This window comes from Arachis duranensis, chromosome 5, assembly GCF_000817695.3.
Source record: "Arachis duranensis cultivar V14167 chromosome 5, aradu.V14167.gnm2.J7QH, whole genome shotgun sequence".
NCBI classification, from domain to species: Eukaryota; Viridiplantae; Streptophyta; class Magnoliopsida; order Fabales; family Fabaceae; genus Arachis; species Arachis duranensis.
In genome coordinates, this window is record NC_029776.3 from 9,381,432 (window position 1) to 9,406,688 (window position 25,257).

At 35.5% G+C, this 25,257-nt stretch overlaps 3 protein-coding genes across 3 annotated transcripts; 1 reads left to right on the forward strand and 2 right to left on the reverse strand.

The window, feature by feature from the left end:
- Positions 1 to 12,053: 12,053 nt before the first annotated feature.
- Positions 12,054 to 14,476, forward strand: LOC107487873 (vicilin-like seed storage protein At2g18540). Its single transcript, XM_016108561.3, has 5 exons — positions 12,054 to 12,318; positions 12,381 to 12,544; positions 12,623 to 12,703; positions 12,771 to 13,070; positions 13,149 to 14,476. Exons 1-5 carry the CDS (start codon positions 12,054 to 12,056, stop codon positions 14,223 to 14,225), a joined length of 1,887 nt encoding a protein of 628 aa, XP_015964047.1. The 3' UTR covers positions 14,226 to 14,476.
- A 582-nt stretch (positions 14,477 to 15,058) lies between these two features.
- LOC107487872 (probable protein phosphatase 2C 80) lies at positions 15,059 to 18,232 on the reverse strand. Its single transcript, XM_016108560.3, has 5 exons — positions 17,997 to 18,232; positions 17,183 to 17,823; positions 16,633 to 16,945; positions 15,885 to 16,034; positions 15,059 to 15,540 (listed from the first exon to the last, which is right to left on the reverse strand). The coding sequence occupies exons 2-5, from the start codon at positions 17,707 to 17,709 to the stop codon at positions 15,244 to 15,246; spliced, it is 1,287 nt and encodes a 428-aa protein (XP_015964046.1). The 5' UTR covers positions 17,710 to 17,823; positions 17,997 to 18,232; the 3' UTR covers positions 15,059 to 15,243.
- Positions 18,233 to 20,365: 2,133 nt separating this feature from the next.
- On the reverse strand, positions 20,366 to 24,100 carry LOC107487871 (zinc finger protein GAI-ASSOCIATED FACTOR 1-like). The gene is given in 4 exon segments (XM_016108559.3): positions 20,366 to 21,730; positions 22,324 to 22,646; positions 22,738 to 23,138; positions 23,141 to 24,100. Coding segments are annotated over 4 exon segments (1,641 nt in total). The 5' UTR covers positions 23,279 to 24,100; the 3' UTR covers positions 20,366 to 20,951.
- Between the last annotated feature and the right edge of the window lie 1,157 nt (positions 24,101 to 25,257).

The window sequence follows — 25,257 nt, forward strand, 5'->3', positions numbered from 1 at the left end:
AAAAAGTTGTTAAAAAAGTTGCTAAAACCCTAGGAAAAAGGACTGGCATCCACAAATGTACGCAAAAAACATACAAAAAAGGTGTTCGTAAGGGATCCACAAGTTAGGCCTTGAAAAAAGCAAACTAAACAGGACCAATGAGAGGATTCTGATCATCAGGAGTCACGGCAGTAGCGGAAGTCGGCACATTCTCCTCGGCTAAAACAACTTCAGGCTGAGGAGAGGAAGTCAGCTCGGATGGAACGACTTCAGGGTGAGAAGACTATCCGATAAGCCCCCCAGTAGCTTTCAGATCGGATAATTGATTGTCCCCTTCTTGAGGAGGAGGGACGATCTTCCCATCAATCACGACCATGTCTTGGTTAAGAGGTGAGGTGTCCAACTCAGGAGCGATAACCCGAAGCTGAGCCTTCAAATTTTCAAACATCTCCTTCGTACCTTCCGCAACCGACTCCTCCAACTCGGTGTACTCATCCCTAAGTCAGTTTACCTCTTCATGCAAGTCCCAATTTTCTCCAAAAACTTGGGTATAATCTTCCTGGTTTTTTTTATTCAGACTCTCAGCCAAAGCATAAGAAGCTACAGCCTACTTCTCACTTTTCCGAGCCTTAATGAGGTCAGATTCCAACTTAGACTTCTCCTCCTCCCACTCGTTCTTTGCTTCACGGAAGGAGGCCACCTCGGCTTGCAAAGCCTCCAAAGAACGATGAAGCTATGAGAAATGATGTATTTGTCACAAAAACTCACCCTCATCAAAGCCAATATCATAAATATGACGCTTCCAAACTCTGAGGTCTTTCATTTTTTAGAACTCGAATTTGAGACAAGAGGGACGAGAGGGGTAACAATAAAAAAAGGAGGAGGAGGAGGAGGAGGAAGAACGGACACCGGCTTAGGCTGAGATGAAGTTCTTGAGTCTGACTTATTCGGGGAAGGAGTATCCGACCTTCTCGAGTCGTGGAGCTGTATGACCCGAGCTTTAGTGTTCCTTTTAGCCTTTTGAACTTTCTGGTAGGCTTTCGGACCACTCTTCATTATTTTTGCACAAGAACATTGATAGTTAGAAATAACTCGGATCAACAAACAAGTATTTACAAATAATATCAATAACTACCTAGCTCGGTACGAACATAACTCGACTTTTCAAGAAGAAATTTTTTCATATCAAGGTTTGGAGCTCGTCCCCAAGTCTCTCGGAAGAATTCTACAATAGCTTCCTCAACCTCATCCAAGTCTACCAGGTTATACTTATCAATAGGAGTTGATTGTACCCAATATAATTGGACGCAAGGTTCATTATTTTCATCCAAGAAAAAGGACGGTGATCCTTAGCAGCTCGAACTTTAAAATAAAAATTTTTAAAATCATGGAATAACTCATCAAAAATAGATAATACTTTTCGACCTTATATAGTTCGAAAATAAACTCATTGTTGATTATTGGTGGAACTGACAGGTCTTATGAGTTGAAATAAGAAGAAAAAGATCTTTAAGGAGATTGGAAAGTCAAGCTCACGACTTATGAGCTGGTAGATTTTTAGAAAATCCCAGAAATTCGGGTGAAGTTGGGTAGGAGCCACTTTACAAAAAGACAAGATGTCAATTTCAAAGTTGGAAAATAAAAAAACCACCCCAAGTCGGATAAAAAGGCAATCATACATAAAAATAAAATTAGGCTCCCACATGATAACTCGGTTAAAACATACTTGGTCCTCAGGATTAGGGGAAACTATCTCATATTTCCCCTTATCATCCCTAAACCACAAATCCTATGGTGTTTACGAAAATCATCTACAAAAACATTATCTATTACGGGAACTGCGAAAAGAACCGAGATATCTACCCATCTCAACAAATCCTCAGGGACATTGGACGACATTTTCAAGACAGTTGAACGAGATATATAAAAGAGATATACCTACATTATAAAATAGAAATGATCACTATGAGTCGAAAACAAGCACAAGGCCTTTTTCAGACAAAAAGAAGCAACAACAAACACAGAAGGAGCACCTCTGGAAAAAGAAAAATGACATTATTTTCAAAAGCCAAACAATTTTATTTAAGGACATCACAACATGCAAAGAAGATAACAACAATGTCACAACAGTATAATAAACCAAAAAAAAATGTGGAAGAATCAATTTTCATGTAAATACAAAAGGCAAACACTACGAAAACAACAAGTCCAAAAAATAGCAATGTCAACAAACAAGATTTCATATTTATGCAAGATTTTTCAGTTCTAAATCAAATGCACAAAACAGTTCGCAAAAAAAAAAAAAGAAAACAAAAGCAACCACACAGTAAACGTACAAAGAAAAAAAGAAAGGCCAACTTGGAGGAAGAAATAAATGACCCCTGCAAACAGCAAATAGCAAACGAAAGATTCTAACACCTTAAGGAACAGCACGAGAAGATGCTCAGCACTAGAAATACAACACAAGAAGGAAGTTCTTTGTAGAAGAAAAACGATGTATAAAAATAATAGAAGGCGAAAAGCTTGAGAGAGAAGTTGAGGAAACGAAAAAAGAAGAATGAGAAGAGGGAAAGGTATTTATAAGACAATGTAAAACCATCCCTCATTTAAAGACGTGTACAGTTGTTACCAATGTAACCATACCTAACTTGTCAAAGTTGAAAGGCAACAGGCACAACGGTTGACGTTTCAAAAACCCGACATGATAATTCTACTTACCAATGCTTGTCCGACTTCTCATATGCTTGAGTACGACCTAAGTAAAAGATCGTAATCAAGAAGGGGTATTGTTCATACCCTGACCCAAAACTCAAGCCAGGCCCAAAAACAGAGAAAGCCCAAAAGGCAGTTACCAAATAAGCCGACCTCCTAAGAGGTCGGACAAGAACGTTACCAAGTGACAACTCCCTCTTGAAGAAGTTATAACTAATCCTTACTATTACTCACCTACTTCTAGAAGAGAGATCTCAACAACTCCTAGATAAAAGGGGACGGTTATCCACCACTAATGGTAGAACTACTCCAACGATGGTTATTGGCTCATCACCTTTAAATACCCTGACTCCTTTCAGATATACTTAAGATCCAAACTTCTATAAACCTGCTTGTATCTTTGCTGACTTAGGCATTGGAATGTCTTACAGGTACCACTCCTCATGTCCCTATGAACAACTCGGATGGCAGCCACCTGACACAGGATAAATCAGACGCTGCCTTACTAGGAGTCTAAACCTCACGTTCAGGAACAAATTCCATCCAATTTTAGATAACCATCGGAACAATTATCTTCATCCGAAACTAATTATTGAGAATCGTAGATAATTTATTATTTTTTATTAAATTATTTTCTAATTACTTTTAATTATTAATTTTATATAAAATCAACTTCATGTATGTAAAATTTCGTCTTTTAAATTCTAACAGAATAAATATAAAATATTGATTTAAAATATTAATTAATAACGAAAAAATTAACTCTTTAATATTTATATTATTTTAAACATGATCAAACTCAAATTTAATAGTTAAATTTTAAATTATTTTTTTAAAAAAGAAATTAAGAAATGGGGTAATTGTAATTTATTAAGTGAATCTTTTCCTAAGATGGGCCCAGCAGATGACGTGGAATTATGACGTAATTGGTTAAGGGTTGAGATGTTAAAGGGCCCCACTGGTAAAGTTTTGGTCGGATATGCATGGCTTGCTATTTGTTGTTGAATGGGGTAAGCGCGTGAATCGGGTGGCGCGTGGTATGTCAAGAAGCAAAGAGTGATGAAGGGAATATGTTCGGAGGCATGATATTGATACGTGACAGGGCATCGATTTTCTTTCTTTGTTGTTAGATAAATAAATACGTCCGTTCATTTACGTACCCAATAGACACCCCAAATATCCTTATCTACTACCCCTCTATTATTTTCTTAAAACATACAACCGTTATATACTTTTTACTTTTTTCAAAATTATTTTTTCTCTCTATCATTGTTCATGCCCACTTTAACAGAAAGTTTGGCCACCTAAAAAATAAAGTGCCTTTTATGTCCATTTGCTTATCAAAATATAAAGTTAATAATCAAAATAGTTTTCGAAAAATAATAAATTTGGTTAAATAATAATATGTAGTTTAATCATCTTGCGACATATTGTGATCTAAGTCGTCTAATTGAAATGACCAATTTAATTCACAATTATAATTTTTAAAGATTATTAGACGTTTGATGCATTCAATGACCAATTTTGTAGGATTTCAATTTTCTTAAGAATTGGTTGTTATTGTTAATTAAATAATTAGTCATATAGTAGTATATGTAATCTCTTAGATTGGAATCACACATTCTAGCAGTAAATTAATAAAAAAGATAGATGTTGTTTACACTACTTTGTGTGTGTATCTCTTTGAATATTTTTTTATAGTATAAAAGATAAAATGTTTATCTGATTTTATTTTTTTAATCAATCACTTTAAGATTTAATATTAAACAAATGTATAAAAATATATACAATACTAATACACATAATATTCCGCTAATTAAACTAATTTGGGGCATGTGGTGGAATAAACTAATACACATAATACTCATACATACTATAGTTTTGAAGGATCCAATGCTAGTTATCCGTTGTAAGAAAAAAAAAAAGTTATCGATCTCCTTTGTTCTTGTATATTCTTCTCTTACCATACAATATTACTTTTTTTTTCCTTCTCTTTTTATCCATATAATAAAAATAATCATTTTTGACATCCTATTCCCCGTTTTATTCATCAAATTTTGGAAATTCAATTACACATAATTCAGCCAAGAGTTGATGAGAGATTCTATATGCATAACCCTAGGTCAATTCTGTTGTCCATGTTGAATTTCCCAATTAGCTTATTTGTTGTATTTCTAACAATAGATAAATAAAAAATTAAAAACACATGCCTATAAATACTCCCTGCTCATGAATTTTTGTCTTTGGTAGTTGTGGGTTTTGATGATCATATCTATCATAGTTTTTAGTTTTAGGGTTATTGTTTCGTGGGTTATACAAGGGTGTGTTTAGAAATATTAATTGATAAGTGGTTGTGTTATTAGTTTTTCTCATAATTAGTATCTATTTTATTTGGGATGCTTCAGTTTACACATTGAAAAAAAAATGTTAAATGCTCTGATAATTATCTCAAAAGATAACAAGATTTTTGATAAAAAAATATTCAATTTGACTTCTAAACTTTATTTTTATGGAACTAATTAACTCTAACACAAAAAAATTAAATATTATTTTTTTTCACAAGAATTAATCAGTCAAAAAAATATCAAGAGTCGAATTGAGTATTTTTTTTGGTTAAAAATTTTGTAATCTTTTTAAAATAATTTTTAAAGGCCGAATTAGATATTCACTAAAAAAAATCGTTTAGAAAAGAAAAAGCATTTAGAGATAAAGAATTACGCAATAACCAAACGTGTCTGAAGTTTGCATGAATTGGATTGCTCAATACTGATTAAAGTACACAAAAAATAAAAAATATTGAAATAAATTACTCCATCATGCATGATTCGATTACGATTCCAAAATCATAGAGCTAATGAGTGATACTTTGTGTTTTTTAAAGGTAGTGTGAAGCTAATCTGATTTTAACGCGAGTGTTGTATGTATATATGAATATTATAATAATCTTTATTAAATACGTGTATATAAAAATAAAGATTTATGATGTATGTATAGTTGCCTTAGCGATTAAGGTTGTAAGGAAAGAAGAAGAACACGAGCCTGACGCGGTGGGGATAGAGAGGGAAGCTTGTGTGAGACAAAAGAAGAGAGAGAAAGAGAGAGGAGTTGAAGGAGTAATAAGAGAGATTCTAGTTTATATCATGGGTCACATAAAAAAAAAAAGTGCCTAGGTCCATTCACCTCCACTTCCACTCCAAAAGGAAAAGAAAATAAAAACAAAAGGCTAAAAGGTTGAGAGGGTTGAGGAAGTGGAGGATGTGATTTTTCTTTTCTTTTTTTTTTTGGGTGGAATAATAGTGGAGGATCTTCTATCTTCTCTTATATATGGTATGATGCATGGCACACACCCAGAGCTTTTTTACCATATGGGATCCATAAGGATATGTTGTTGTCTTTCATAAGTATAAAGATACACTCATTATGTATTATATTCAATTATACTATTAATGTTATTTGATTTTTTGGTAGAAAAAAATCACATTTTGGTGGAAGGGAAGGTGATTATATTCCTACTCCACAAAATTACGTGGTCTTCTTTATGTGATATAATGTGTGTTATTGATGTGAGACAGTATGGAACACGTTTGTGGTGTGAGATGAAAGTCTGAATTAGATTTGTTCTTCTGCTATTTGTTTTGTTTTCGGCCACTTCAATTTATGACGTTACCAACTCAGATGGTTCACTTCTAAAAGCAGTTTTTGTCGTCCGAATCACAAATAGTTTCGTTTCATTTAAGATAAGACTGCCTCCATCATTTTCCTTCTCCAGTTTTACTGCTATATATAGAAGATGTGTTATCTTGTAAATTAGTGTTATTAAGAAAAACAAAAATGAAATTTGGGTGTTTACTCATAACCAAAAATAAAAATCAATTGACATAAAGAGTTGAAGACATAGAATTCGATCTCCCTAACATAAATAAATAAAGGACTAAAGAGTGAATCATCATATTTTCAACATCCCAATGATGATAATTTTTTAAAAGAATAATATAATATTTTAAATAATATGAGAACCATACAAACATATGTCTAGCTTGACGTGACTATTCTAATAATTTATATTCCGTCTTCGCAATTGTTCATCATAATAAAATCAAGAAAGTAGGGTATTCGCGAATCGGATCGGATTAGATATGGCCAAAAATTCGATTCGATCCGCACAATTTTTATCGGATTGGATATGATATCCGTACTTTTTTTTTGTGTCGGATTTGATATCGGATATATCCACATAATTAAATCTTTTCTTTTTAATCATATTTCAATGTAAAAAAATTCAATAAAAATATTTCTTTGATACTTTTAAACTTATTTATTCCTAAAATATTTTTAATCAAACTCTTTCTAAATAATAAAAATAAAATAATACAATATATGAATAATAATTACTAACTAAACATACAAATAAGTAAATATAATACCAAACATATATATTTATTTGTTTTTTAATTATTATTGTACGGATCTGCGGATCCGCAGATGTAGAGCAGATATCCGCGATCCGATCCGCAAATTCAATCCGATCCGATCCGATCAATTTGCAGATCGGATTGTATCCGTAATTTTTGGATCGGATGCGGATATTTACCGCGGATATGATCCGATTGATGGACACCCCTACAAAAAAGCTTAAATTTCAAATAATAATAATAAGTTTTTTAATGTGTGTGTTTATTGTTTGAAAAGTTTTACAAAATACAAACAAAATAAATAAAAATGCTAATTATAATTATACTTTTTTTTATTTAGGATCACTATAAAAATTCCAACCGATAACAGCGGAATTTTTGCCATGATTAACAAAACCCGCTACAAGTAAAATATTATGGCGGTTAATGCATCAAAATATGTTGGCGATACTATATTATCAGAATTGTTGGCACGGCAAAAAAATCTTTATGCAGCCAAATTTGTTGCGTTTAGTAGCAGTTGGAGCAGAACCGTCGCTATTTAGTTTACTTAGCGGCGATCTTCTTTTAAATTGTCGTAAAATTATATAGTCTTTATACATAGTTTGTATGTTGTTCCTTATTAAAAAATTAATAAAGTATAATCATAATATATTCACACAAAATTTCTTTAATATTGTGCTAATCTAATGTTACCTTTGATGAAATTAAAAGTTTTATTTACTACTTAAATTGAGTTTATCCGTATTTAATTTTCATTATATATATATATACTAAAACTTATTTCTCAAAATTTATTTGAATCAATGTTACTTAAATTTTGACATTAATTTTGTATTTATAATAGGATAAGAAAAAAGAAATTAAAAGATTAAAAGCAATATATTGTTTACGTTTCGTTAATTGTTTAAATTAAAAATTAAAAAATACTTTTTTTGAATTTATAGTATAATTTCACAAAATATAAATTGTTGCCAAAAAAATTTTTAAAAAAATTAATATTTAAATTCTTTTATCATGTGTATAAATTTACTAATTAAATTTTCTCCTTAATATAAGATCTTTTAAATTTGTATTTAGACATAAATTTAAAAGGAAAAAAAAAGTGATGAATGTCTAAAATAAATTTATAAAAATAAAACAAAGTTTAATTAAGCATAAATTAAGGTTTCTTTTAAGTTGTACCTTATTTAACCTTAGTAAAATATTTATATCGTAGACAAATATCTAATACTATGACCCTAACAATCAAAATATGATAAATCAATCCAAGTCTTGAAAAAAAAAATTAAAATTCTATTACATCATCAACTACTAATGCTTTGTTCAGCTTAAATTTTTCTTAAAACATCCTATTGATTTGGCCAATAATACTCTGGCAGGGATCTACATGTTTTATGTGCTAGAAAATTTAATAAGTCATCTCAAACTATAGTTCTTTATTCAGATTGAAGCTCCTATCTACAGCTTGTATATCATCTTTTATTTGTTATCCATCTCAAGCTCCATGTCTTTTTCCGAAACCTTATTGAGATTGAAATGCATGGTGTCAGTCTCACGAGAGATGACCTCAACTGAATTGTTATGTGTCCCAGCCTCTTCTCCATTTAATTAATCCTAACTATTTTGCCTGGCTCTTTAGTTAACTCTAAATTTTTAACATGTATAAAACAATATAAATCTACTCAAATCATAAGTAAGAACTTTCAAATTGAATTAGATGCTGATTTAGAGAAAAAAAAAGGTACTTTAAAATGTTAAGACATTTTCTAAAGCTAAATAAAGTAACCAGCAAGTACCAACAACCTTATTAGGAGTGGTAGTAAATTTTTTAATAATTTTGGAGCTATTTTTTTTCTCATATAAAAATGTTCTGTAAGGTATAATTTTATAATATTTATTTTTTCTGTGATACAATATCTAACTCAATAAGATGTTTGTTTGTATGTTCCGTCTACCCAATAAAAATATAGTTTAGGTTTTTAAATTTTTACGTAAAACACATCATCACAAAATGATAAATTTTTTATATAAGAGATTTATTTATTTACCTTCAATTCAATAAGTATATTTTTAGAGTTATTTTTAGATGTACATGGGACAAAAATATACCTAAATTTTTTTGTGGTACTTTGATTTCCATTATTCACATAGTCCTTACAAGTTTCAATTTTAACGTAAAAAATAGCTTTGGAGTAATAGCCTAGATCAAGTTTATACATATTTTTCATAATGCAACAAAAATTTTAAAGGGTAGCATATTAGAGAGCAAACCTGTATCATAGATTCAGTCGTCGTCGTTAAATATTAGTTAAAACAAGAGCATGTTGATATAACTTTCAACGAACACGTAACATTAATTTTATTAAACCATATTTTCTGACAATAGAAATTGTATGTTTCATTGATGGTACTAAATAAATAAGTTATTGTTCGATAAAGTACCTTGATGATATGAAAGGTTTTATGTTATAATATTAAAATTTAAAATTTTTATGGCTTAATTATTTTTTATTTGTTTTTGTTATTCAAAAAACCATTAGTTTGAAGATTTAATTGAGACGGTCACAAAAATATTCACTGACCCGGTATTCACAAAAACCAAACAAGCCTTATAAATGTAACAAAAAATAATTGGTCCATTGCATTGTAATGCTGTGTTTGTGAATATTTTTTGATTGGGCCAATAACAAAATACTTCTTTAAAGTACAAAAAGATAACCAAGTTGGGTTGGTCTAGTGGTTAGCTCACTAGTCCGCTTAAGCAAGTGTCGGGGGTTCAAATCCCGCCTTGTGCATGCAGCAACCCATTGGCCAGCGGCAAACCCTTAAATGGAGCTCAGTACCGCGGCGGATTAGTCCTTAACCTGCCGGGTTGGGGGATACCGTGGGAAACCAAAAAAAAAAAAGTACAAAAAGATAAAGCCCAATTATTCCCTCAACGGGTTTAATCGTTTAGGCTCCGTTTGGTTGGTGGGTGGTAATAGTAATACATAAGACATAGACATAAAGACATAAAATGATATAGACACATTAGTACATAAAGTCTTAAACTTGTTTGGTATTTAAGTACATGACCTTGCATTCAAATTACAATTTTAATAAAATGACACTAATAACCCTACCATCATTATCACTTCTCTATCTCTATCACCGTCACCATTATCATGATAATTCAAATTATCACTATTAATAATTTTTAATGCAATTACAGATTCAATTCAACAAATCAACAAACTAACACAAAATTACTCTAACAACAAGATTAATCAAAATTTAAATAAAAAATAAATAAAAAAATAGAGAACTCTCCCCTCAATTATCTTCTTCTCATCTTGCATGCAAAAAGCATGATCTAATTATAGTCACAAACAAAAAATTGAAAGTAAAATTAAAAACAGACAATTATTCTCATCACAAAAAAAAACCTCAAAGAACAGGAAAGAAAAAAACAGCAAAATAGATGACTATATGGTGGAAGGGAGGCAGCGGCGTGAAAGAGAGACGGAGGCAGATCTGGAAAGAGAGGTGCGAGTTTGATTTGGAAATTCCTCAATATCAAACATGGAAGGAAGCCTCAACAACAACAATGAGGCAGAGAACGGAGGAGACAACCACGGCGGAGGCAGTGTGACAAAGGAACATGACAGTGGTTGCGACAACGTATGAAGGAAGAGATGACAGTAGTGGCAACGGCGATGGCGGCGAAGAAGTGCAATGGAGAGAGACTGTGGTTAAATGAAAAAAGAGTAGGAGAAGAAGATGAGAGTGTATGATAGAAGGAGGTGAATCAGAAAAAGAGAAAGGAGAAGATGAGAGGGTAAGGAAAAAAGGATAAAATTGGAATTAAAAAAAGAAGGGATAAGATTAGAAAAGTTTGTGTCTTATAATTTGTGTCTTAGTGTCTTAGGTTAAAGGAGAGACACTAAAGACACGTATTTTATGTGCTTCTGTTTGTCACCGTGTCTATCGAAAATTTATGTCTAATGAACCAAACGGTGGACATGTACCACCGTGTCCATCTCTTGATGGACATGTATGACAAAACAAACACTGCCTTATATTCTGAAAAAATACTCTCTCCGAACATCAAAAGAAATTCCCGGATACCAACGCAAGTTGGCACAGATGGATGAGAGTCTGTGTCACTTAACTAGGACTAGAAGTGAGTCGAGTTGAGTTGAGTTAGACCAAACTCAGGCTCGACTCACAAAAATTGAGTTTGGCTCACGGCTCGACTCATTAACAATAGAGTCTATTTTTTAAGCTCAAGCTCGATTCACTGAAAGCTCACGAACTAGCTCAAATAATATAAATATAAATACATAATCTATAATTCTATATCAATAAATTATAACATCACGAACTAATAAGCTGAGCTTATCCAAACTCAAACTCGACTCATTTAATTTATGAGATTAATTTCAAATTCAAGTTTGCCTTACTAGCTCACGAATTTAGCTTATCAAGCTATTAACGAGTCGAACTCAAGTTAGCTCGTAAGCTGGCTTGACTCACTTCCAACCCTAACCTTAACTATTTTTCTTGGTTTCGATATTCGTTGAAAGATAAAAATGGAACTTACTTATTTAGAAGAATTACCTACTTTATCTCAAATTAGTTATTGAGTTTCTAGCCTAATGAATATCCTAGTGCCAAAAAAAAAAAATCCCCGGATTACCAAAATTTTCAATGTAATATCTGCTCTCTCTTTTATGTTTTTCTTTTTGTGATCATGGTTTCATAGTGATCTTGATCGAGTCTGAATCCCAAGTGTTTGGAATTTTGTGGTATAGACTTGGACACCTTAATAACTGGCCATCTGTTTAAATAATGCACGTGTCTGAACAAAATTACATGCAGTTTTCGAAAACTAGTATATAGAGCCACCTTTCCAATCTTGGGAACTCACTTGTACTCCTTTCACCTCCTCCTTTTTTTGTGTTAAAAATGGAGCTTCGCAAAGCCATCTTAGCCTTTGTGTTGGTCTTATTGTATGGCGGGGTTAAGGCATTGAGTAGAAGGGACTACTCTTTGGTAGAGAAGAGTGAGAGGAGACCTTTAGTTGTTTCTGAATATGGAACGGTCTCCGCCGTTGATGTCCAAGCTGGGCATGGTGCACCCTTACACCATCTTCAGTTCATCACATTGGAACCTAACTCTCTCTTCCTTCCCGTCCTTCTCCATGCAGATATGCTCTTATATGTCCACACAGGTACCCTTCACTTGCTTATTGCTCTATCTTCTCATGTATTTATCCTATGCGATTGATTTCAGGGAGTGGAAGATTGACTAGCGCAGATGAAGATGGAACAAAGAGCATTGATTTACGTGTAGGAGATCTGTGCAAGCTGGATGAAGGAACTGTTTTTCATATACAGAGCAACTCTCATGAACTTACCCTCTATGCCATGTTTGCCAATTCAGACGATCACACTTATGTAACAAGTGCTTCTGCTAATCTACTTTTTAACTAGTCTAACTAGTTTATAATTAAGCTTTAATTTCTTTCAATGCAGGATCCTTCAATCGGTGCTTACTCAAGGGTCAACGAACTCATCAAAGGCTTTGACAAGAGAATCATTCAAGCAGCATTTCAGGTCATCTTATACTCATATTGCTCAGCATTGAGTGAGTAGTGTAATTCTGATATTGTGAATTTTGAAGGTTCCGGAGGATTTGGTTGAGGCGATCACAAAGAAGAGCAGCATCCCAGGTATAGTGCATAGCAAGAATGCGACTTCAGAGGAGCAGCATGCTCCAAAGGATGAGATAGACCTGGAGGCTTCTCTTCTTGGAAACATTTTAGGGATTCATAGCAGCAACAAAGAGAAAACCAAATACAACATCTTTAAACATGACCCTGATTTCAGAAACCGCCACGGTTGGACCCTAACCGTCACTAAAAAGCAGCTCAAAGCATTGAAGCACACCAACCTTGGATTTCTCATGGTCAATTTGACAGCGGTAATTACCTTATACTATATACTATATACTCGTCATAACAACTTCAATTTGATTGATTGATTTATTTTATAATGGAAGGGATCAATGTTGGGACCACATTGGAACCCAAGGTCTGCAGAAATAGCAGTGGTGTTGTACGGACGAGGCATGGTTCGTGTGTTATGTGGAAGCAGCAGCAGCAATGATGTTGATAAGCAGAGAAGGAGGAGAGAATGCAAGAATAGGAGGTTTAAGGTTGAGGAAGGTGAGGTGTTTGTGGTGCCTAGGTATCATGCAATGGCTCAGATGTCGTTCCAGAATGAGTCACTGGTGTTTCTGGGGTTCACCACAAGTTCTAAAAAGCATACCGATGTTCGGTTCTTGGCTGGAGACACGTCCGTGCTTCAAAACATGAACAGAGATGTATTGGCCACCTCTCTTGGCGTCAGTAACGCCACCGTTGGCAGGCTTCTTCGTAATCAGAACGAGTCTGTGATATTCGCCTGTAATTCTTGTGCGGAGGAAGAGAGAAGAAGAGAGGAGGAAGAGGATGCAAGAGAGAAGGAGAGAGAAGAAGAACAAGAAGAAGAAGAGAAGGAAAGGAAGCGACAAGAGGAGGAGGAGGAGGAGGAAGAAGCAAGGAGAAGGGAAGAGGAAGAGAGAAGAAGAGAGGAGGAGAAGGAGAAGGAGAAGGAGGAAGAGGATACAAGAGAGAAGGAGAGAGAAGAAGAAGAGAGGGAAAGGAAGCGACAAGAGGAGGAGGAGGAAGCAAGGAGAAGAGAAGAGAAAGAGAGGGAAAGGAAGCGACAAGAGGAGGAGGAGGAGGAAGCAAGGAGAAGGGAAGAAGCAAGGAGAGAGAAAGAGAGGAGAAGAGAAGAGGAAGAAAGGAGAAGAGAAGAAGAAGAAGAGAGGGGATCAGAGGCAGAGAGAGCTCAAGAGGAAGCTAGAAAAGAGAGGCAAAGGAGAAGAGAAGAAGAAGAGATAGAAAGGGAGAAACAAGAGGAAGAAAGGAGAAGGGAGTTTGAAAGGAGAAGAGAAGAAGCTGCTGAGAGGGAAAGACAAGAAGGAGGAGGAGAGAGGGAGAGAAAGCGCCAAGAGGGCGGTGGTGGTGGTAATCATGTTCCAGTGGAAACACAAGTAGAAGGAAGGAGAGTGTTGAAGGCACGCCATGTCTGAAGAGAGTTGTTTTATGGGTGTACTTATGTGTGTATACAATAACCAGTAACAACCCATCACCATCTCTTTGTTTTCTTCTGTCTATGCATGTGTGCGCGTGTGGATTACATCACACTACTAAGAATAACAACTCCATCAATCTCTTGTCTTGTCGTCTTCATGTGTGTTTCACTTAGCTCTTTGCACCTACCCAAACAGGTGTTTGCTACCATCTGCCACCGAAATAATATCTCTGTTTTATTTACCCGCCACTTTGACTGCATCATTCTTACTTTTTTTTTACATAGTAATTAATAAAAAAAGAAATCGTCGTAAAAATGATGCAAATATAATTTTACTATTTTTAAGAGAATTGTTTCACCTTTTTCTTTTCTGGGTTGGGGGACTAGATCACTACACAGTTCCTACCCCTATTCAACTCGGCAAAATTGAAGGCAACGGTTACAAGTTTAGGTTAAGCACATGATTCAAGGAAATTTATAATTTCTTTACAATGTTCTCCCTCATTGCATGACTAAAAGATGTAAAAAAAAAATGTACATTTTATTATAAATACGCACAATTCTTTTTCTGTTACCAAACATGACCGAAATTTATATAAAATGGACCTTATATAAACAAGAGAATTGATCAACTAATCAACTAACTTTAGAAGATTACATGATCTTGCTCTAGTTTTTTATCGTCTCATTCCCCATGGTTTGGTTTGGTTTTAGTCTTTCAGAAGATTACATATGGGGTGATAACTAAATTCTCATGGTTAACATTACATGTGCCTATATTTTAGATAACATTCAATCATTCATGATGACCTAGTAAAACTGGAAGTAGTGAAGAGACAAAGCAAACAAAGCCGTTTAAGATTATTGATCACTGTAGGTAGCTCTAGTTTGAGATAGTAAAGCAGTGTTAGAGAATATGAGTGTGTGCATTCAGGTCAAAATTGACATGTAGGCCTGGCCACTGCAAAGAACAAATCAAAATTTACAAAATGAATAAAAGATGGCAAGGAACCAGCTCACTCACTAGTTGAGCTGGTTATATATGACACAACAACAGTAATGTCGTCAAGCTTGCCGCCGTAGTATCGGAATCCAGCCTCCTGAGCAGCAGCAGCAAACGGCGACAGCCTAGTCTTGTCGAGTGCTCGCTCGCGAGCTAGTGCCGCTATCCTCTGAGCGGTTACTTGGGGTTCTAGTCCTGCTCTAACCGCATGCACAACCACTGCACTGATCTCATTGTTGTACAAGTTGTCAAATAACCCATCTGTTCCAGCAACTATGACATCTCCTGGGGCCACAGGTATTACAAAAACCTGCATGTATTATTGCAAAAGATATCCTCAGTGCACAGAATTGATGAACTTGTTCTGAAGAGAAGAACATGAATATCATTTCCCACAAGTCTTACTAGGGAAGAAACTAGGCTCATAATCGTGCAAGAACAGAAAAATGAATGAAATTGGAAAGGAGGAATTTGGAGCAATGAAAGCTTTGAAAAGCAAATATTCTTTCAATTGAAAATGAGGGAAAGTTGAAAATGGTATGCACCTTATATTCATTTTTTACTCCCTCTACCAAACACCAGCAAGGGAAAAACAAAACCTCTACGAATTAGGCCTTAATTTTCAGATTCTCAATGTTGTTATGTGAGCTTTACCTCAGCAGAGCTAGGTAGGTCACCACCATTGCCACTCTCCAATTGATATGTGAAATTGAAGTCATGCTGTTGAACAGGGGACCTGAAAATGGTGCTACCATCTCTAACCACAATGAATCCACTGTCACCTAAATTGATAGCATGTAATCCCTGGACCAAATGTAAATAAATCACTTGATGTTACTTTTCTGTTCTATAATCTATACTAGCTGAAGCAAGCAGAATAATTTTACTGGCTAAGAAAGAAATGAGCCTTATTCAATTAATAATTTAGAATAATGCATTGTGCTTGAAAAGCCAAGCATTGCCAAAACATGAAGCACAAGATGCTGATAGAACCCCAACATGGTTTAGGTCGATTTTTATTTTCACATTGAAAGAAGCCTAATGGTAGACATGCTAGTGTCATCAATCAATATCATCATAATTGTAGTGTTGAATCATTATTTTTATTATAAAAGAATTTTACTTCAAATTCATGTAACATGAACATAAAACAACAAAAAGATGTTCCGGTTATAGAACATAAAGTACAATTCATTCATAGAGTCAAAATAATGTTTATCCTGAGTTCAACATAATTTTCACAATGCTCACAGCACGGCAGTTTTAAGTTGTAGAAAAACTTCATGATGATGCAGATTTGAAGATTAAAGTCATCCAAATCTAGAGTCACATTAATATTCTCTAGAGAGAAAAGGTTTAGCCATTTTTTATTTATCAAAGCATAGATTAGGTACTATGATACCTTATCAGTAAGGGCAATGATACAAGCTGTTGATGAACCCTTAGACTTGGTACATGAATGAGCCTTCTCTAACACCCTTTTTGGATCAAAAGAACCTTTAGGCTCCTCTTGAATTGCTCTCACTGAATTGGATATAAGCTCCTGGGCAAAGAGCCCCGCATTAACACCAACGTCTGCCCAGCCACCAACACCATCTGCAACACCAATTGCTTGTTCTTCTCTGCAAATGAAATGAGCATCCTCTCCCCCTGTCTCCTCCTTATCTGGGTGAGGTAGGTAACATGATCCTGAAATCATCTTCAATGTCTTTCCACTGAAAAATAACACTGCTTGTTAGTAACTACTCAGGAATCAGGATAACCACAATTTGTCAAATAAGAAAGATAAGATAATGTTTACTACTCAAATATTTTTAGCTTCCAGCAGCATTGTCAACCTCTCTTTCAAACAATTTATATAGGACCAACATCATTAACATCTAAATTGGCATGTAAAGAAAAGGTTCTTGCTGAAGCAAAACTTTAAAACATAAGGAATAAGAACCACATACTATTCAGGAGATATGGTAGAAGTTGCAAGCTGTTCTTCAGGTTGGCTTCCCTCAAATGAAAGACCATGTGGAGCACCAGCCGAGCAGGAAGTAGAAGATGAGGAACAGAAACTCTTCAACCATGGTCCATGAAGCGAACCCGAATTCCGGCTCCTCCAATCAGAATCAAAGGCAGAGGAGCACCCAAAACTTAGAGAACCACACAAAATCTGTGGCCTCCTTAAATTCACACTAGCTCTCAAGCACCCTCTCTGAGTCCTGTCCTTGAAGTACACACCAGCAGGCTTTGTGAAATCCACACCACTGCTGCAACTGGAGACCAAGTCATCAACATAAACATCTCCAAGCACAGCTTTGGAAGGTGAAGTAGCCATTGATTTTCTATAAACCTTGTGGCCTGAAGAAAGAGACAGAACTGGATTCCTGTGCAATAATGGTGTTGGCACTGCTTGTTGCCGTGTAATTGCTTCCTGAATGCGTTGACAGTAAATGGTAGTGTTCACCTTTGAGAGAATGCCAGATAGCATCTTAGACCCTTATGCAAGAGCTTCTGCGTTTCTTTTAACTAAGTTGAGAAAGCTCATTTCTTTCCCCGCCACCCAGAAAACCTTTCCCAAAGAGAATTGAACTGCACGCAGATTCTGAATCCAAGAGATATATTGATTTGAAATTTCAACTATTAATCACTTCAAAGTTTCAAACTTTATAAAGAACAAGAACATGGCACTGATGGAAAAGGGAAACCGACTTGATGAAAAATAAAGAATTAAATCTGAAATGTAAGGAGGAGCTTCGAAGAGTCAAGGATTGTTACCTGTTTTGCTATGAATTTTTTGGGATTTTGAGTGTTGTTCTGTGTGCCCCTATCTCCACAAAAACCTAAAGAAACGTCAGTGAATGAATGCTGATATATCTATAGTTTCAAATTTTTTCAGAACACCGCTATCAAATGCCTCCTTGTCTTTTTCGCCCCCATTCTGTCTCCCCATTTTTTTTTTTTAAAGAAAAAGAACTTAGAAAATTAACAACCTTATCTGAATTTTAGTTTTATTATTTTAGCAACAAACAAGGATAATTTGGATATCATTCTCGGATTAGATTTTCCTTCGGCTTTTGTTCTTGGCCTTGTAATAATCTACCAGATTTAGATTTTGGATTTTTCCCTTTTGCCTGATTTTATCTCCCCAAACATGTACATGGCTTTGAAAGGGACGTTAGCGGTTTAGGTAAATGGTGCAGGTTGTGTTTCTATTTGAATAGCATTTTATATTTCATCAAGTGATAAATCTGTCACTGAAATGAGATCAAATAAAATAAAATCCTGTCTTGGTCTTTGTCCTTGAAATTAGAAATATTAATTTGATTATATTATAGCTTAACCTAGATTTATTTTTATGAAAACAAATGCCCTTTGTATGTCTGAATAGGAACAATATCTGAATAGGATCTCTACTCATTAATTGTACAAGAGCCACATGGTTTACTCAATTCAAGTAAGAGATGTTGAAAGCCTAGCTCAAATTAATCTCATTCTGTTCCTGACAAGTGCATAAGCTAATAGAAAAGTAATTACAACCCTAGAAATTAGTATTGGAACTATTTACAGTAATTTACAAGTTGTTGTTAATTAGGTAGTTATTATATAGGATTTAGCTAACAAACGAGGTGTTAAATATGAAAAGTTTTAACCAACTTCTTTCGTCAGTTTATTTGTTCGCTTAAACAAGTATTGGAAATTTGAATTTAACAATTTATTGATCAGTGACAAACTTTTAAATAAAATTTAGAATTGTGATAAATTAGTCTTTGACCTATCGAATTGAAAAAATCATAAACAACAAAAAAATATGAAAAATTTTATTGAAAATCCAAAAATTTAAAGTTTCTAATGTTTTTGTAGTACATTTATCTTTTTTGTTTAAATGTTTAAATTTTAAAAGCTGGCACCATTACATTGTTATTGAAGCTACATGTTGTATATGCTAAATGAGAAATTTCTCACCTAACAAGGGTGTTGCTTTTATGTAGTTAGTAGTTACTGAAAATGTATGTTGAACAGCCGAATGAAACTAGTTGAAGAAACAATCAAATAATGGCACATAGATCTCGAGTTAATACTCAAAATTATCACTGAAATTTGATTCCGACTCAATTTTCAATTGACTCAAATTATATTCTAAAATTTTAAAGAGTGATTCAAGTTGGTCATTCCGTCTATTTCCGTCACTAGAAAAATGACGTGACACAATTAAACGCGTCGTTTTGCTGTTTGTCCCTAAACAACGTTGTTTTACTCTTGTTTCCTCTTCTTTTTTCTACTCTTCAATGTCTGAACCACCCACCACCTTATTGTCACCATTCTCAATCATACATTCCCAATCTCACCACCACCTCCTCCTCACCTCCCCCTCACCTCACCACGTCGTTTAAATTTAGCATTAATAATTAGCTCTGTTTTACCATTACTAGATCTGAGTGAATGAATATATCAAAATCATTTTTTTCATCCAAATCCACATAACCAAATAGGTTACATCATTAGAAGTATGGACAAATAAATAAGTGAATAACAACTAAACCTCGTCAAAGAACCTTCATCTTCAATGTATAACTCGTAGCTCCACCTTCATACACTATTATCCAAATCTTTGAAGAAATGGAAAATGGAACATTTAAGAAATTCTTATCTAAATCTTTGCCTCTAAACAATATCATGAAAAGGTGAGGAGAGGGGGAGGGGGTTTGGTGGTGAGAGTGGAGTTAAAAAGATATGATTGAGGGTGGTGACAATGGGATGGTAAGAGGTTCAGACATGGAGAAGGAGGAAGAAAAGAGGAAGAGTAAAACGACGTCGTTCAGATACAAATAACAAAACGACGTCGTTTAATCATGCTACATCATTTTTCCATTGATGGAAATAGACGGAAAAGCCAACTTCAGTCATGTCTTAAAATTTCAGAATATAATTTAGATGAAGTCAAATTTCAAGGATCATTTCGAAGATCATTTTGAGTATTAACTCCATTGATCTCCTTGCAAAGTTGTGCTACTACATTAGTAACCTTGCATTGTATGTCCCAAAAGATTGAAGAGCGAGACCCTGCATCCGTGGTTGAGGATTCATTTATGGAGAAAAATGAACTTGAATGGAATACATACAATTCTGTACAACATAATGAGAAATTGATATGAAAGTTCATATACGAGATTGATTTTATATCCAACCAACCGCGTACTGCCAAATTCCACCTTGTGACAATAAATTTCAACCGTCAACATAAAACACAAACATCAAAAGTTTCCTAATTCATGCCTACATGCTACAGCCACTGACCAACCAAAATAATCCAAAAGGATTTCACTACTTGATCAAAAATGTATATGCTCAAGAAGCAAAAACATCTTTTAGATGTGTACCCTTCAAAACTCGTCATTGTCGCCATAGCCTACGACACCAATACATACATCAAATTCCAACCTTTTAGTTCACCCAGATAGTGTGGTCCGGACAAAGCTATTTACTACGAACAAAAGCTCTGGCCCTTTTCATTTTTACTATAATAGTGTCTTTTCCCACTCATATTAGAGGCATAAATAACCCTTTTTTCACAATGCTTGATGCACTGCATATTAGGATCATATACTATATCTTACTAATCCTCCCTCCCTGATGCATTGCAGATTCATATTGTACAAAAGACCATACAATTCTGTACAACCAGAACTTCAAGGCCCTGAAAAAATATATGCAGTCCTTGCACCAAAATTATCATGTGCTCCGCCCAATGTCTTTGCCAGAAAACTCTCCGTTTCCAAAAGATGCTGCTGCTGCAGCACTAACATCCAAACCACCACCAATAGATGTGATGAGTGCCGACAAGCCTCCACCAGGAGTTCCCCCAGCAGCCATCCCCAATCCTAGAAAATCGAGGGTGGTATGCTTTGGACCAAACATGGAAGGAGTCCCCATCATTAATTCCTTTAGTCCAGAGCCACTGTCAAAAGACAGCCCAAGTCCAAGCCCCGCCGGAACCGAGGCACTCTCTGGTTCAGCCGGCTGCTGACCCCATTGCAAGCCATCTTGCTGAGCTGGTGAAGACGAAGCAGAAGAGGACACTATACCTAAACCACGAAGCAGCGAGGCATTGGTTGCAGCCGCACCCATTTGAGCTGCTTTTTGCAGCAAAGCAGTGGCAGACATGGTTGGCTGTGGCGGTGGTGCATATTGGCGGCGCTCCTGCCCTCCTGTTCCAAAAATTGACGAGCCATGATTAGTGGCAAGGCACAAAGAAATGGGCTCCGAGGAGGATGGCCCTGGGAGATCTGTTGGATGATCAGGGGGCCCCATGGCCCTAACGAGGTCGGTAAATGCAGGTGGTGTTTGGGATTGCAGGTTACCCGATGCAGTTGATGAAGCGAACAAACTTGCAAATACACTGCTGCTAGTACCACCATTGCTTGTTGAGCTAGTGCTGCTGCTACAGCTCCCATTCAGAGCAGTGTTAGCTTGTGGCTCTTCTATGATTTGTGGGGAATTTTCTGGCAACTCTGAAATAGGTGGAGGAAACAGTAGTGACATTAATAATAATCGTTGATACTAGTATTAACAAGAGGGAGAAGTGAAGAGCAAAAGCAACCACTTAAGAAGCATAATGGTTCAGGACTTGGAAAGCATGCACCTTTCTTTTATGTGTTATATAAAATAAAGTGCAGTAGCGAAAAGAACATATAATAGTTTCCTTTTTCTCAAATCCACTCCCCTTTCCCTTAAAAAACAAAGCTTTTCTCTTTTTAGCTTTTGGATCTTTTGAGTTTCTTCGTCCACAATTGCATAGTTTAGATCTCACAGTACCGAAGAACACAATTTTTATTATACTTAATTAGCTCTCCGAATCTCTTGCCACTGAACTTCGGTGTTAAGAATAACAAACAAATTGAAAAACCACAGATGAAAACAAAGAAAGATAACCCAAAAAAAAAAACTAAGTTCCAAGATCAGATAGAGATAGAAAACAAAGTCAACAAAAACAGAGTTCTTATTTGTTTTCTAGTTTTAACCACATCATACCCGACAAAATAAGCCGAAAATTTGTTTAAAAAAATAAAAATCAACCCTTTTTCCAGAGTCGGATATGATCTACCTGGATTCTGAGTCTGCAAAACCAGTGGCACAACAACACTGTTTGGCTGGGTGGTGGTGGTAGTAGTAGTAGTGGCCGGCAGTGGCGGAGCTTCCGGCTGAACCGGAGGAGGCGGCGGTGGTGGAGCAGGAGCAGGAGTAGTAGCAGGAGGTGGAGGTGTCGGCTGAGGCGACGAAGATTCAGCGTTAACAGCCTTAGAATCTGATTCAGAACTAACCTTAACACCAATCTGAGACTGAGTAGTTTGTGAATGAGTCTGAGATCTCGCACTTTCCTCCGCCAACGCATCACAAAAAGCCCTATGCGTGATGAAGCTATCCCTCCTTCAAAAACATAAAAAACGAAAACTTTTAAAAACCCCAAATCCCTAAAAAGAAAAGATTAGACACCATCGTTGAAAAACAAGAGAGAAACCTTGAGAACAAAGTGCCACAATCGCATTTGTACTCTCTAGTGCCGCAAATCTTAGAGTGAGCCTTCCAATCTGATTGAACAGCGTATTTCTTAGAGCACTTGTCGCATTTCCACTTCTTCTCCCCGTGCTTTCTGCAGAAGTGCTTCTTGATTCCGGTGAGATCCCCGAGCGCGCGTGAAGGATCGTGGTGAACGCACGTTGGCTCGGGGCACACGTACACCCTCTTCTTCACCTCCTTGCTCGACCTCTGCCTCAGCTTCCATGGAAGGTTGTGACCCCTTCGATGGAGCTGAAGGTTCTGATCCCTCTGGAAACCCTTGTTGCAGATTTCGCACACGAATCTGTTCGTCGCCAATAGGGTCTTCGGAGACAGAGCAATCACCTCTGCATCTGGATCTGTAAAAGTGAAAGGTTATACATATATTTTAAGGAATTACGCTTTTTCTTGGTGGCTGATTTTGAAGGTACTGTCTGATTGCCAGAGGAAGAAACACTAGCTTCCCCTGAAGCTGTTGAAACATTGTCTAAATCAACCGGCATGGCAAAATTTTCTTCTTTATAAATCTCAGGGCATTTACCCCTCTCTATAAAAATTTCAAAGCTACGTTTTTTTCTCTCTTCTGAGCTATAAAGTTTCAATTTTTTTTTTCCCTTTCCCCTCTTTCTCTCTGTTTGTTCTTGTTCTAGGGTTTTCTTTTTTGTTTCCCCTGCCCTGTAAGCTTCTCCCACTTTCCCCCCTCTCTCTTTCTATCTATATCTACCAGTCAACCTTTGATTTGTTTTTCTTCTTTCTACCTCTTTTTTTTTCTGAATTTTCGCACCACCTACCAGCTCTGATGATGGGGTCTCTGACCAAAATTCACGTTATCCAAAGAGCTCAAATGATTAAACCCAATAGTGGCACCTTAAACAACTCTGCCTGAAGCCATAAAAAGAGAGAAAAAAAGGAAGGAAAACCCTCTTAACCGGAAATCACTCTGATCGAAAATTGGACAAAGAGAGTGTCCTAATAAGGTGGCGGCGCCCCCAATGAGAAAGAAAAGCAGAACCCCCTCAATATCTCTCTCCCCTTCTCTTGTTTGTTCCTAAAGTTTGTAACTTTTTATTTTGTTTGAGCCGAGTTAAATGAAAAAGTCTGAGGGGAGGGGCAGCTATAATTATAATTGGATAATTAGATTAGTGTAGTAGTTATAGTAACTGATTACTGATGAGATTGATTGATTAGTGGAATTCATTAAGCATGGTGGTTGTGTGTGAGAGCGTGGTTAATGAAACGAGACTCATTTATTATTATTGGGCTGGGTCGTAGAAAATTTGAGAGAGAGAGAGAGAGAGAGAATGAATGAGGGTAAGAAAAATCTTTTCTTGGTGTCCAAGTTCGTATCCTCTTCCACTTTGAATGAATTTGCAAATTGGGAACACAGCACAGTCTCGTTGGAAGTGTGTTTACTCTAATGTTTGTCGTTTTGTGATTTGTTTGGACCCTTATTTCTGTACAAACCGACAGGGACACACCATTTCACAGGTACACTATAATCAGTTTTATATAAATGGTAATAAAAACAAACAAACTAATATAATGTAATCGAATTAATGGATTAAAAAAACCGTGAAAGCAAAATCAATTTTCAAAGATTGTACAAAGTCAGAGAACTTTAGTCTATAAAATTGAACGGGAACTTTTCACTGTTTTGGACCACTAAGAAATTGCCACGTACCCTTGGTTCCTGTGCATTACACCATTCATCACTGTAATTTCTTTTCTGCACAAGTTAAAATTTCGATATAAGTGATAATAGAAACGTAACAAGGTTAACAAAGACGTGCCTAAATGTTTCTCAGTGGGTCAAAGATGTATGTTAATAGCACATGGGTTTCTGATGGTAGCTTATTATTGAATTATTATTCCCCCTTTTCCCTATTTTCTCTGTGTAGGTCTATAACTTTGGCAAAATGTTCACACTTCACCCTAACAATTTACAATGAGCAGGTTCCTTATCGCCAAGAGGAAAGGTAGCTGGCCACCACATAATACAAGAATATATTATTCTATTGTGTTTAGGGCACGAGCATGACTTTTATCAATATTCATGAATCCATTAGCCACCGTTGACATTATCATCATTATTTACTATTTCTAATTTAATTTCTTTGGCATCATTCAGATTATATGATGAACCATATTTAGAAGAATTTAATACAGAGAATCTCTTTTCTTTTTTTTTTTTGTACCTATCTAATCAATCATGCCCCTTTTTCTACTATAGTTTATACTACTACTACTACGTTGCATGTTTACCTATGGGGAAAGCCACTTGCCGTCCGAGTTTGAATAATATAATGATAATTATGTATTTTGTTTTTTTGACGATATATGTTCTATTTTAATGTGTTGAGTTATTTTATTTTTTTAAAAAAAATGTAATTTAATAATATTTGTTAATTTACAAACGATGATGTAAAGTGTAAACTAATTAATCTCATCTTCTTTAGCTTCAAAGTTTAAATCCGAAGTCTCG

Coding starts and splice junctions, on each gene's coding strand:
- LOC107487873 (XM_016108561.3), top strand. CDS start 12,054: ATGGAGCTTCGCAAAGCCATCTTAGCCTTTGTGTTGGTCTTATTGTAT. Junction 12,545..12,622: donor ATTCAGACGATCACACTTAT/GTAACAAGTGCT, acceptor CTTTCAATGCAG/GATCCTTCAATCGGTGCTTA. Junction 13,071..13,148: donor TCATGGTCAATTTGACAGCG/GTAATTACCTTA, acceptor TTATAATGGAAG/GGATCAATGTTGGGACCACA.
- LOC107487872 (XM_016108560.3), bottom strand. CDS start 17,709: ATGCTATCTGGCATTCTCTCAAAGGTGAACACTACCATTTACTGTCAA. Junction 16,035..16,632: donor TCATTGCCCTTACTGATAAG/GTATCATAGTAC, acceptor CATTTGGTCCAG/GGATTACATGCTATCAATTT. Junction 15,541..15,884: donor ACCTACCTAGCTCTGCTGAG/GTAAAGCTCACA, acceptor TAATACATGCAG/GTTTTTGTAATACCTGTGGC.